Below are 13,405 nucleotides of genomic sequence, written 5' to 3'. Positions count from 1 at the left end.
GCAGATGCTCCCTTGTCTGTTGGAAGAGGAAGGTTTTTCACCTTCCCAGGAAAGCTAGGCCTAAGAGGGAGGGAGTCAGGGCCTGATGCCTGAGAGACTAGAGAGCCTTTTCTGAGGGTGGGGCGGCGACCACTCTCCAGTCCTCTCTCTGATTGGCTGAAAACGGTTAGTGTGGGGTTGGTTGCTCTGTAGCCAGCCTCGCTCTCAGAGTCAGGGCTAGAGCTGAAATGGGCAAAAGTCACCAAAAATGAACTGAAATACAGTAGAGCCAGGCACCAAAATCACACCAAAAGCTCTGGAAAGTCCCCGTTTCCGTGTGAAAGTCACCACATTGGCAACACTTTTCTATATGTTTGGGGCAGGGACCGTGCAGGCGCTCCCTCTGCTGGCCACTGGGAGCAACAGCAGCCTTTCTCCCCAGACAAGAAAAAAGGGCGTGGCAGGAGGAGTCGAAGAAGTAGAAGGCATGCCGCGCGCATGCGCATCCCGAGCTGCCCTTTCCCAAGCAGAAGGAACCATTTGCAGTAAGGGAAAGGTGAGCCAGAACCCGGAAGTAAGCAGCAAGGGGAGCCACGTGGGTGGGTTTTTGGGGTTGGGGGATGGGTCGTTTTTTTGGAGGAAGAGGGGGAGGGAGAGAGCTGTAAACCGCTTAGACACTGCCAGTTCAGTATGAAGCCGTGTACAAATGAAGCTGTTTTGTTTTGGCTCCTTGGACTGCAGCTCCCATCATCCCTCACCCAGGGGATTCTGGGAGTTGCAGTCCAAAGGGGCTGGAGTTTCCAAGTTTTGCATGAAAGGTGTGTGTTGGTTTTTGCAGTTTGGGGAGGGAAACAAAATTGCATTTTGTTTAAACTTTAAATGTTAATAATATGTTTTTCATTGTTTGAATTGTATAATATTTTTTTAAAACTTGTATTTTGCATGTTTTATAATGTTTTAACTTAAACTGTTGCATCCACACTGGAGAGATAATCCGGTTTGGCACCACTTTAATTAACTCTTTCAGGCTCAAGGCTATGGAATTCTGGGAGTTGGAGCTTGTTGTGGGCCCCAGAGCGGAGCATCCATTGCTTCATCTGAGCTCTGCTCCACTCTGGGCCCACAACAAACTCCAACTCCCATAATTCCATAGCCTTGAGCCTGAAAGAGTTAAAGCGGTCCCAAACCGGGTTATCTCTCCAGTGTGGACGCAGCCTCCATAAAATGCCCGTGAACAAGGAAAGTATTTCAGGTATTTAAATGTTATTGTTCTGCCCCGATTTAGACATTTCCTCAGCCTGAGTGGCTCTTGTCTACTTTTGGAACCCAAGGAGCGTCTGGATAGTCCTTGCGCAGGAGGAGACCTGGCATCTCTTCGAACCCAAGACTTGGATTGACGATCACTTGAGTCCAGCCTCTTGCTCTTTGCAGCATCTCCAGCTAAAGCGTCCCCAGCAGCAGGTATCTTGGCGACTGTTGTTCTGCACCAAGTCGTTTTGGACTTATGCCGACCCTAAAGCGAACCCAAAGGGTCTAGGCAGTCGCTCCTGTTCTTCATCCTGGAGAGAAGCGGCCAGTGGGGTGTCCAGTGGGGTCCTGTGCTGGGCCCAGTTTGCTATTCAACATCTCTAGCAACGACGTGGATGAAGGAATAGGGGGCATACTTATCAAATTTGCAGATGACACCAAACTAGGAGGAGCAGCTAATACCCCAGAGGGCAGGATCAAAATTCAAAATGACCTGAATAGGCTGGAAAGCTGGGCCAAAGCTAACAAAATGATTCCTAGAGAGAACACTCCTCGGGACATTTGTAGGTCCTCCAGCACAACTCTGTGGTCACCTCACAGCAGATGTTGACCATAGTGTTGCACCAGAGGATGTAGGGATCTCTAGAGAGGGGTTCTTTCAGGTTAAACAAGTTTTTATTTTCTTATAAGTGGTTTTCCCACTTTCACAAGGGTCCCGTGTCTCTCACCCCAACCGATGCGGAGGGCCCACTGCCCCTTCCAAATATTTTGAGGGAAATGGACCCCAATGATGGAGGGGACAAATGCAAGCCCTGCCTAGCTCAGCTTTTCACTGATTGCTCTTCTTTTAAATTGATGTACTGTACGTTTTAACTGATATACATTAACTGATGTTTTTAATTGTTGTCCTCTGCCTCCATCCAGGGGGAGAGGCAGGTAATAATAATAATAATAATAATAATAATAATAATAATAATAATAATTTTTTCCTATTCTCTCCTCCCAGCTCAGTCTTGCCATGCTTTGGTCCTTTGGCAACAACCGGGGGTCTTGGCTTGGGCAGCGATATGCCATCCTCTGGGGGAGATACCAATCGGTCAACAAGAAGGTTAAGCATCCGCTCTTACTCACCTGCCACAAGCACTTTGTATGTTTGGTCAGTAGTACAGGCTGGTGGCAAAAACCTTTGCAGAAGGCCTGGCATGTGGGCAATGCCAATGTTTCTAAATCTGCATCAGCATCAACAGAGGGCATCTTTTGTGGAACCAGAGGGCTTTTGTACTCCAGTAGAATCGGGTACCAAAGACCTTTCTCCCAGGGAAGTCCGCAGAGCCCTGGATCCAGCCCCCGGTTCCAACTGAAGACGCGGCTGCTCATCACTTTTCTCTTTGGGAGCGGGATTGTGGCTGCTTGGCTGTATGTTCGGGCCGAGAAGGAGCAGAGGGAGAAGCTGCTGCGCCTCGAGGAGCTGAGGAAGTTGGCCATTGGGCAAGGAGACTTCCACCTGGTGGATCACACAGGGCGGCCCCGCTCCAAGGCCGACCTAAGGGGCAGCTGGGTCCTGCTTTACTTCGGTTTCACCCACTGCCCAGACATCTGTCCTGAGGAGCTGGAGAAGATGAGCCGCGTGGTGGATCTCCTTGACCAAGATGCCAACCTGCCCCGGGTACAGCCTGTCTTCATCACAGTTGACCCAGAGAGGGATGATGTCGCAGCCGTGGCCAAGTATGTGCAGGAGTTCCACCCACGGCTTTTGGGGCTGACCGGCACACCGGAGCAAGTGCGAGAAGCCGGGCGGGGCTACCGGGTTTACTATAGTGCTGGCCCAAAAGACCAGGACAATGACTACATTGTGGACCACACGGTGATCATCTACCTACTCAGCCCGGATGGACTTTTCACGGACTATTACCAGCGGAACAAGACAGATGCCAAGATCGCTGAGAGCATTAAGAAGCACATGGAGACATACAAGAGCCTCTTTGGTTGAGCATACAGGCAGCTGTGGCTTCCCAGATGTTTACATCCTTCAACTCCCGTCTATATTTGCTGATGGTGGGGGATTGTGGGAGCTGAACTCCAAAAGCATCTGCAGGGCCTCTGTTGCTTTCCTCTGCTCTGCTTAAGTGTGCCCAAACTCTTTTGAAGGAGGGACTTATTTATACTCATAGACTTCCCAAGTGGCATTTTGTGGCAAATGAGTTCCAAAGGCTGTACTGAAATAATATTAATGCAAAATATTATGCAGCACGTGTGTGCCTTTCTTACACATATTTGGGATGAAGGATTTCCACTTGTTTCTTGCAAACCCATCTATTTTACTTCCATTTTCCTTTTGCTTATACACTCTGTTGTGGTTGCCATTTGTGATTTTATAGTTGCACCAGATAACAGAGTTTCCATTAATTGCTTCTGATGCTGCTATGGGTTGTCAACTGGGCACCACAATTCAAGAAAGATCTGGAGAGCAACCAAAATGGTGAATAGTCTGGGAAAAGCCCTATGAGGAGCAACCTTGGGAGCTGGGTAGGATAAGCCTGGAGAAGAGATTGTAGAGGTGATATGATAGCCCTGTTTAAATATTTGAAGGGAAGTCATATTGATGAAGCAAACTTGTTCTCTTTCATCTGGAAAATGGGGGCTCCGTGCTTTTGCTGTCTGTGAAGGGTGTGAGGACTTTTCTCTCCCTACCCACCTACCCCAGTTCACCCTTCTTCACATACAGCTTAAAATTAATTTCTAAAAAACGCACATCCTCACAAAACCTTACACATTAGTTAAAAGTCATTTGTGGGACCAGCAAAGCTGTGCTGCTTACCGTTTTCTGAAGTGGGAGGTTAAAAATTTGGGGCATGTGTACTCTTCCCCTCTAACTCTGTGAACAGTTTTCTATATCATCCTGCATCTAGCAGCAGCCAAGCACTTTCTGGGGGAACCAAATGGGCCAATCTGAGCTTGCTCCGTCTTCAATATAACTCCTATTCAAATTATTAAACATGGCTATCATGTTGAAATCTTTTCTTCCTCAACATAAACATCCCTAGCTCCCTAATCCGCTCTTCATAGGGAATGGTTTCCAGAGCTATTACCTTCTGGGAGCTGAAGTCCAAAACAGCAAAGGGACCAAAGACTGGTAACCATGCTGCAGTATCACAACAGTCCTTGATCTTTGGTCTTCCAGGTGGTTTTGGACTTGATCTCCCAAGAATCTCTGGCCACTGTCCCAAGCCGACTGGGAGGGAGAGGGGTCTGGAAAGCCAACCCAAAACAGGTTGAAGGCCAAAGGTTGAGAAGCTATGTTGCCCTAGAGGTGTCTGTGAATCTCCCCAACAAACCCACTACAAAAGACAACAGGAATTTCTTTTAGCAGAAGAGGTCCTCTGAAGGCAGCATGACCGCAGAAGGGGCAGCCCTGCTGAGAAGAGACAGGTAACTTTGGATTCACAAGAGCTTTTAGCAGAGTATTTACACTTAATAACTACAGACCAGCCCTTTCTTGACATGGCTGCAAGATATAAAACTAATAATACACAAAACTTTTGAGTTACTGCCTTGACAATTCTCTTTCAACAACCATCCATTCTTTGAGCACTGAGGATGGATGGAAGATGAAGAGCTGTGTACCATTCCCCATTGCTTTCAACCTGTTGTTATAAATTTACTGTGCTACCTTCTCAGCCCCAACAGATGAAACAAACCTCCACTTTTCCCCATAACTTTCAGACCCAGTGCTTAAAACAGAGAAGCAGCAGAGCTCCAGCACACACCATTTATTGGAGGAAAGCAAGGCTGAAGGAGGTACTGGGTCAGGGATTTTTTTTTGGGGGGGGGGCACAAAGAGAAGAATGGAGTTTAGTTGGAAGAAGCTGTACAAAATACATTCATATATATACATAAACAAACACAAACGCATGGACAGGGAGGAAGGCAGCGAGGTCTCATTGCTGGGCGAGCGAGGGAGCTGTGTAGGTGCGGAAACGCTCATGCGCTTTCTCTTGGGTCAGCAGACGGAGAGCCATGGTGTCCACTCCTTCCTCCAGGCCAGGCTTTTGGGAGATTTCTACTGTGTAGTCGTTGGCCTAAAGGACAGACAAAAATTCAGGACCTTAAGAGCAGGGAACCAGGGACAGAAGTCTGTGTTTCATTCCTTGCTGTTGCTTCTATCTGCTGGGCTCCTGACAGAGGAGAGGGGTGGTCATGGCTGGCAGGGGCTGGAGAAGGTGGGATGTGATCCAAAGCATCAGGAGAGGCATATCTCCAGCAGACACAAAGTTATTTGATGGTTTCATTCAGTTTATCTCCTGACTTTCTCACAAGTGTCTTATTGTAGAGATGAAAGAAAATTGTTGCTGTGTGCCTTCAAGTCGTTTCTGACCTATGGTAACCCTAAGGTGAACCTATCATGCTGCTTTCTTGACAAGATTTGTTCAGGTGGTTTCAACTGCCTTCCTTTGAAGCTGAAAGTGTGTGACTTTTTAAAATTAAGCAATCCTATTAAAAGTATCATTTTGCTTTTTAAAAACACGCATTTAAAATATAATAGTGAAGATAAAGTATAGCACCCGTTAAAAATCCTTTTGAAATGGCCAGTCTAACCAACACGTCTTTGCCTGTCAGAAGAAAAAGAGGAGGCGGAGGCCAAATGACATCCAGTGGGAGGGAGTTCCACAGTCTGGGAGCAGCCATTGAGAAAGCATATTCACACCAGATGCTCCTGTGACAGCAGTGGGACCAGAGAAATCCCTCCCCCAAGGATCTCCTTTTCTGCTCCCTCTTTCCTCTCCCCAATTTCCAGCCATACTCACGAGCTGCAGGGATGCCAGCATGCAGCGGCAGACCTCAAAAGCCGGCTGCCCAGCCACTAGGCTGGCGAAGGAGCGCCCCTCTCCCACACAGCCCAAGCTGGACACCAGCGGTCCCCGTAGTTGTGTATGTCAAAGGCAACCCGTGCTTCCTGTGCAGAAAAGGGCAGAGGGTTAGGAAGGTGCGCCTGTGCAGCAACTTTTACAGAGCTCCAGCTGTTCACCCTCTTCCTGGTGCCACCTCAACCCCCTTAACTGTATAAGGGGTTGGGCATGGACTTAGGCTTGGAGTGCCTGGGGCCAGCTTCAACTAGTCCATCATCTATAGACAGGGGATAATGCAGCCGCAGCAGTTTACCACTAGTAACATCCAGTTTAGACTACTGTATTCACTGTACTTGGGGCTGTGCTTGAAGACATCTTAGAAGCTGCAGTTAATGTAGCGCAGAGGCTAGAGAGGTGAGAGGGCATTTAATCCAGTGGGCTTATTTATTTTTTATATTATTTATATCCTGCCCTTCTTCCAGACTGGGTCTCAGGGTGGCTTACAACATTATAAACAATACAATTAAAAAGGTACAAAAATAATAAGTTTGTTTTCAAACTTTGGTCCTTCAGACATTTTGGACTTCAGCTCCTGGCCCAGCTGGGTGGGAAATCTGGGAGATGATGTCAAAACGCCCAGACGACAAAATTTGGGAACCACTGATCTAACAGTTTTCTTAAAGGAGTGGCACTGGGTGCCCATTCACTTCCAGTTTGCACGGGGAAAGTCAGTAGGTTAGGTATGCATCCTGCCACATAGAATTGGAAGAGACCCCAAAAAGGCCATCCAGTTCAACCCCCTTCTGCCATGCAGGAAATCTCAATCAAAGCGTCCTGACAGATGGCCATCCAGCCTCTGCTTAAAGACCTCCAGAGAAGGAGACTCCACCACTCTCAGTGGAAGGAGTGTGCTCCATGTTGAACAGCCCTTACTCTCAGGGTTCCTCCTATGTTGACATGCAATCTCTGTTCCTGGAGATGCATCCATTGCTCCTTGTGTTGCTAGTCTTGGAGCAGCAGAAACAAGTTAGCTCCTTCCTCAAAATGACTCCCTTGAAGTATTTAACAGGGCTATCATATTGCCTCTTAACCTTCTATTCTCCAGGCTAAACATCCCCAGCTCCCTAAGTCGTTCCTCATAGGGCATGGTTTCCAGACCTTTCACCATTTTGGTCTCCCTCCTTTGGACACATGGCTCCAGTTTCTCAGTGTCCTTTTTGAATTGTGGTGCCCCGAAACTTGACACAATATTCCAGGTGGGGCCTGATCAGAGCAGATATAGTGGCACTATTACTTCCCTTGATCTAGACACTTACTTTACTTTTATTGATGCAGCCTAACATTGCATGGCCTTTTTGCTGCCCCCTCACTGTTGACTCATGTTCAATTTGTGGTCTACTTGGACTCCCAGATCCCTTTCACACATATAAATATCGTTCACCAGGTGTCCCCCATAATCCTATATATGTGCATTTATTTTTCCGCCCTAAGTGCAGTACCTTACATTTCACCGTGTTTAATTTCATTTTGTGGCTTTGGCCCAGCTTTCTAGTTTATTCAGGTCATTTTGAATTTTGATCTCTGTCTCTGGGGTATTAGCTATTGCTCCTAATTGGCGTCATCTGCAAATTTGATAAGTATGCCCCCAATTCTGTCATCCAGGTCATTGATAAAGATGTTGAATATCACTGGGTCCAGGACAGAGCCCCACTGGACCACCCCACTGGTCACTTCTCTCCAGGATGAAAAGGAGCCATTGTTGAGCACCCTTTGGGTTTGGTCAGTCAACCAATTCCAAATCCATGTAACAGTTACCTTGTCTGGTCCCCTTTTACAAGCTTGTTTGCAAGAATGTCATGGGAACTTTGTCAAAAGCCTTACTGAAATCAAGATATACTATATTCCCTTTCATTACCAAGATGGTCATTTTATCCAAAAAAAAAAAAAAGAGAGAGAGAGAGAGAGAGATTAGATTTGTCTGGTATGACTTCCAGCAAATACAGGATAGCTGAAGTCACCATCACTACTACATCTCTCTCAGTGTGTGGTCATCTGTTCTAGAAAGACATCATCCAATTCCTCTGTCTTACCAGGAGTCTGTAGTAGACTCCCATAATAACATCCCTGTTATTGACATTCCTCCAACTATCTACTTCTGTTGTATGTGAAGTGACCTCCTCCTCACCAGCAACTTCCTCTGTGTGTTTCCCGTTCAGGATCGTCTGGTTTGTTCTGGCCAGGAAAACCTCTTGCTCCCTATGGATGCTGAAGTGTAGCTATCTGGGCCTCCAGCTGCTGTACAAGTTGAGTATCCCTTATCTGGAATTCCAAAATCTGAAATTCTCCCAATCTGTTCACATGGATGGCTGAGATAGTGACACCTTTGCCGTCTGATTCAGTGTGCACAAACTTTGCTGCACAAAATAACTAAAACTATTATGTGTAACATTAACTTCAGGCTATGTGTATAAGGTGAATATGAAACATAAATGAATTTCATGTTTAGACTTGGGTCGCATCTCCAAGAAATCTCATTAGATATGTGCATTAGATATTCCAAAATCCAAATAAAATGAAATACCCAAAATCCAAAACCCCCAAGCATTTCAGATGAGGGAGACTCAACATGCACGGCTTTCGCAGGTCTCCATCTGTTCCACTCCTCCTGCCAACGGATCCAATGACTCCTTACCTGCTCCTCCAGCTGTGGCCCCATCATCTCTTCCCAGTCCCGCACACGTCGGGAGAGCACCGTCTCTCGGGCGTACTTCTGGGAATGGGCGAGGAACAGGTCCTGGGAGAACATGGAAAAAGAAATTGGAGATTTCTCACAACAGCCTTTGGGCAAGAAGGATCCCAAGAACCAATCCCAGACTCATAAACAGCACTCTTTGGGTGGAATAGTAAAGATTCTTCCACCTCCACCCCCATAAAGCAAGAAGTAAGTGAGTAAACAGACATGAAATTCAGCAAGGTATCATATTCCTCTTCTCAGGAACAAAACACATACCACGTTCTTCCGTACCAGCTCCTCATAGCTGAGGGAAGAAGGGATCCCATCAGGATCTATAAAAATAAATAAATGAATGAATGAATTAGAGGTCTGCCTGAGCACAGAAACTCCCATGTTCACTGCATCCCACAGCATCCTGAAATAGAGCCATGGGGGTTGGAGTAAAAGCAGAGAATCACTGCCTGAAGCAGCTGCAGGATGTTTGCTTGTGTGTGTGTCAGAGTTTTGGGCAGTTCCCAGAATCCCCAGGTCTGCAGGGTTTCTGATGTTCGGAAAAATGAAATCCAGAAAAGTAATTTTTCACTGGCACACACAGATAGTTACTTAACAAACCCCTATCCTTCTTCCTAAGAAAGTCCCATCCTCTGTATTTCATACTGGTCCTGTCCATTCAGCTTTCTGTACATAGAACTGGAAGAGACCCCAAGGGCCATCCAGTCCAACCCCATTCTGCCATGCAGGAAATCACAATTAAAGCATCCCTGGCAGATAGCCATCCAGCCTCTGTTTAAAAACCTCCAAAGAAAGAGACTCTACCACCCTCCGAAGGAGTGTGTTCCACCACCAAACAGCTCTTACTTTCAGAAAGCTCCTCCTAATGTTGAGGTGGAATCTCTTTTCTGTACCTTGCATCCATTGTTCTGTGTCCTACTCCCTGGAGCAGCAGAAAACAAGCTTGCTCCATCCTCAATGTGATACCTCTTCAAATACTTAAAGAGGGTTATCATATCACCCCTCAACCGTCACTTCTCTAGAATAAACATAAGCTCCCTAAGTATTTCCTCATAAGGCACGGTTTCTAGACCCTTCACCATTTTAGTCGCCCTTCTCTTGACATGCTCCCATTGCCAACATCCTTTTTAAATTGTGGTGCCCAGAACTAGATACACTTCATTCTGCCATTATTCTTTTCAGTCTTTCTGCTGTCAGGGTATATAGTGTGCACAAGCAGCATAGTTGGGTTGTGGGCTCACATTCTGCTTGGGTCTCCCTCTATGGCTACCATCACTGCCTCTTACCCATCATGCCCTCTGGTGCCATCTCAGGGGCTTCTAATGGGGGACCATCTTCATCCTCCAGGAAGTCATCTACCACAGGATTGTCCACGGCGTCCTCTTCCTCCTCCCGCTCTTCCTCTTGGGCCTCCGGATCCTCAAAGGCATCGGCCTGCAGCTGATATTGCTTCAGGGTAAAAACAAAGAGCAAGTCAGGTGGTCACTACTTAGCATTTATTGACAGGTATCAGGAATTCTGGCGAGTGAGTTTTCTCTCTTTGGAAGCTCTGAGGGCAGCAGAGACTGCCAAAGATGCCAAAAAGAGGAAGAAAATAAAATCAGAAGTGGCTGGAAGTCCACTTTTGGCTTTGAAAATCAGTATAAAATAATGTTCCACAGGACAGACTCCCCCTCACCCCCACCGCTTACGTAAAAAATGAATTGCAGTACCCAGAGGGCTCCAGGATGGGCAATTCACTCCTTTTTGGACTGTAAAAGAGTAGCCAGGGATTCAAGAGGGGTCAAAGACCAGAATAACAGTGTTCAGGGCAACCCTTGGGAAGCCCTTTACCCAGCCATGGTTTTCCAGGTTTCTAGACAACAAGCCTACTGCTTACAAATATTATGAGAACAGTACACTCTGTTTGGAAAAGTATGTCTTTTATCACTCCATTGTCACAGTTGCTCTCTTCTTCATCCCAGAGAGATGCCTGTGAGACTTAGGCTGTGGGACTCTGGTGGGCTGAAAAAATATGCCCTACAGAAGTTGCATCCAGGGACATGGTCAGAGAACGTTTCACCCTCAGTACATCCTGTCTTTGCTGTAATGCACTATGACTTGTTCCCCAAGAGTGATGCTGCAGGGTTTTGAGCCAGGAAAGGGGTACCAAAGCTGTGCACGCCTCCCCTTTTGCATTAAGCCTGTTTACTTCCAATGGTAAAAAGTATTTGGTGCATTGGCAAAAAAGCTGCATATAAATCAGGGGGTGGGCAAATTGTGGGCCACAGTGGCACCCCAGCATACCTTGGAGGACTACTCACATGATTCTTTTTTAAAATAATCTTGCCCCCAAATGCCACAGTGGGGACTTCAGAGAGTTCAATTCCACCATGCCTTGACCCTCTTTGGGCTATTTTAGGCCCAGAAGGGACTTTTTTCGCATTGATTTGGAGGGTCACATGTGGCTCAAGGACCATGTTTCCTTCCCCTCAATATAAAAGCGCCGAATAAACTATTACACAAGCCCACCCCATCCTCTCCCACCCCCACAATTTCCTCACCATCCTCCTCTGCAGCTTCTTCTGGGCAGCCAAGCGCTCATTCATGTGCTTCCAGTAGAGAACCTCCAGATCTGCCAGGAAGATTAAGAGAGGGTCAGGCCCTTCTACAGCAGAGATGGGATTCAGGCAGCATCCTTGGGAGCCCTTCTAGGACTGCCTAGATGGCTCTGCCCAAACCTTTTGCTCACAAATGAGAATATCTGCTCCTGGAAGTGTCCAGGAATGTTGATTCCCCTTAAAAGTGAAGCACAGCCTTCTCCTCTCCTCTTGTCCCCACCCCAGCGTTTCCAGACGCTTCAAGTCTTGTTGTCTTGTCTTTTTTTAAAAAAGCATTTTGGGGAGGGGGATTGACATGAGCTGAAGGGGGTAGCAAAGAAGAACTGGTCCCCAGACCCCCAGAGTTTGCCCGTTCCTGCTCTGCAGACACCCTTTGACACCTTTCTCCTGTTTCCATCTTGGGGAGCTTCGTATATTGACAGATGTTGAGGCAAGTGAAGCAGCACTTTGCACCCATTTGGTGGCTCTCCTAGATAAGGGATCAAGGCTTGCAGTCTGCAAGACCACCCCTCTTTTCACCAGGCTGCCTCCCAATCCCCATTGGTCCAATTTCCCCCCAAAATCCTTTCCAACAGAGTCTGGCCTTGGCCTAGCTTTCCTTCTGGATGTGTGTTTATTAGAATGAAAGAAGAGTTACAGGAGAACAGAAGAAGCTGCCCCTCTACTGGTTCAGAGCCTTCCTCTGCCTAGGGCAGCCAATGTTGTCCGCTCTGACTTGTAGCAACAGACCTCTCCAGAGTTTCACGCACAACTCTTTTCCCAGTCATGCCTGAGGATCCACGGGTCTTCTTTCCTAGTGGACTGCCACGCAAGAACTAACCAGAACTGATCTCACTTGGTTTCCAACAATGGGCAAAACTGGACAAAGGGCCAGTCTTGCCAGTTAGACCTGTAATGCCAACTTTGATTGGCATCCATGGTTTTCCACTAGATTCTCAGGCTAGAATGATGATAAGCTAGAGCACGTCCAGAGGACATTGGTTATACTAGAAATGGGATTTTGGGAGTTGAGGTTGTCCAGTTCCACTACCACCCACCTTCTGGAGACCACTAGTCCAGGCAGCCCAGCCTGGAGATGTCTGGTGTTCCCTCCTGGTGGTCTTTCATCCAAGTATGAAACAGACCCAACCTTCATTGGCTCATGAATGCAGGTATGATTGATGTGTTCCAGGGAGTACCTTCTTCATTATCGTTTCTGACTTATGATAACGGGAAGGCAAACCTATCATGGGATTTTTTTGACAGGTTTTGTCCAGAGGAGTTTTGCCATGGCCACTCTCTGAGGCTGAAAGAGTGGGACTTGCCCAAGGTTCCCCAATAGTCAAGTGGGGAATCCTGATCTCATAGAGTCCTATGCCAACATTCAAACCACTACACTATATCAGTGTGTATGGTGGGCTATGCATTCAGTATTCCACAGGTGATGGACACCCTTTTTGGTCCAGGGAATGCTTTCCAAAGGTAGGAAAACCAGAGCAGGTGGGATCACATGTCAATTCTTACCCATTTGGACATTTCCCCTCTAAGCATACAAAAATGTAGATCTGTTTTATGCAAGAGAATAAACTGAAGACTAGCCCCAGAGTAACATTGGCTTTTCTGATGGCACAGCACTGTCCTGTGTAAGGTAGTTAAAACCTAAATAGTTTTTAGGTCTCTTTCACACTGAACAATTACAACAACATGGTGTCACTTTTAACTGCCATGGCTACATCCTCTGATAGCCTTTAGGGTATAAATACCATAATAAATAAAATAAAATAAAATCCTATGGAATGCTGGAATTTGTGATTTGGTTGGACAACACAGAAAAGAATTGTATGTGCCTCAACAAAACTAGAGCCCAGGACTCCATAGGATGCAGTCACGACATTTAAAATGATAACAAAGGGCTTTAATTGTGTAGTGTGAAAGGCCCTCTTGGTCACTGATCAGAAGTAACAGAAGCAGCAGCCTGTCTAAGGATAGGCTGCAAACAGCCCAAG

General features: G+C 46.8%; 2 protein-coding genes across 6 annotated transcripts; one reads left to right on the top strand and one right to left on the bottom strand.

Annotated features, from left to right (window-relative positions):
• Window positions 1-486: 486 nt before the first annotated feature.
• Window positions 487-3,467, top strand: LOC121931254 (protein SCO2 homolog, mitochondrial). Of its 5 annotated transcripts, none has more exons than XM_042468776.1 (3): window positions 487-535; window positions 1,265-1,440; window positions 2,234-3,467. In XM_042468776.1, exon 3 carries the CDS (start codon window positions 2,246-2,248, stop codon window positions 3,215-3,217), a length of 972 nt encoding a protein of 323 aa, XP_042324710.1. In that variant the 5' UTR covers window positions 487-535; window positions 1,265-1,440; window positions 2,234-2,245; the 3' UTR covers window positions 3,218-3,467. The 5 variants fall into 5 exon arrangements, with proteins under 5 accessions (XP_042324710.1, XP_042324712.1, XP_042324713.1 ...); XM_042468778.1 differs by having other exon boundaries at window positions 497-553; XM_042468779.1 differs by lacking the exon at window positions 487-535 and adding an exon at window positions 557-578.
• A 1,018-nt stretch (window positions 3,468-4,485) lies between these two features.
• On the bottom strand, window positions 4,486-11,455 carry NCAPH2 (non-SMC condensin II complex subunit H2). Its single transcript, XM_042466489.1, is given in 7 exon segments — window positions 4,486-5,306; window positions 6,033-6,139; window positions 6,142-6,181; window positions 8,767-8,868; window positions 9,085-9,140; window positions 10,107-10,269; window positions 11,364-11,455. Coding segments are annotated over 7 exon segments (654 nt in total). The 5' UTR covers window positions 11,409-11,455; the 3' UTR covers window positions 4,486-5,165.
• Between the last annotated feature and the right edge of the window lie 1,950 nt (window positions 11,456-13,405).

This window comes from Sceloporus undulatus, chromosome 5, assembly GCF_019175285.1.
Source record: "Sceloporus undulatus isolate JIND9_A2432 ecotype Alabama chromosome 5, SceUnd_v1.1, whole genome shotgun sequence".
NCBI lineage: Eukaryota > Metazoa > Chordata > Lepidosauria > Squamata > Phrynosomatidae > Sceloporus > Sceloporus undulatus.
This window is presented reverse-complemented; position numbering and strand designations above follow the sequence as displayed.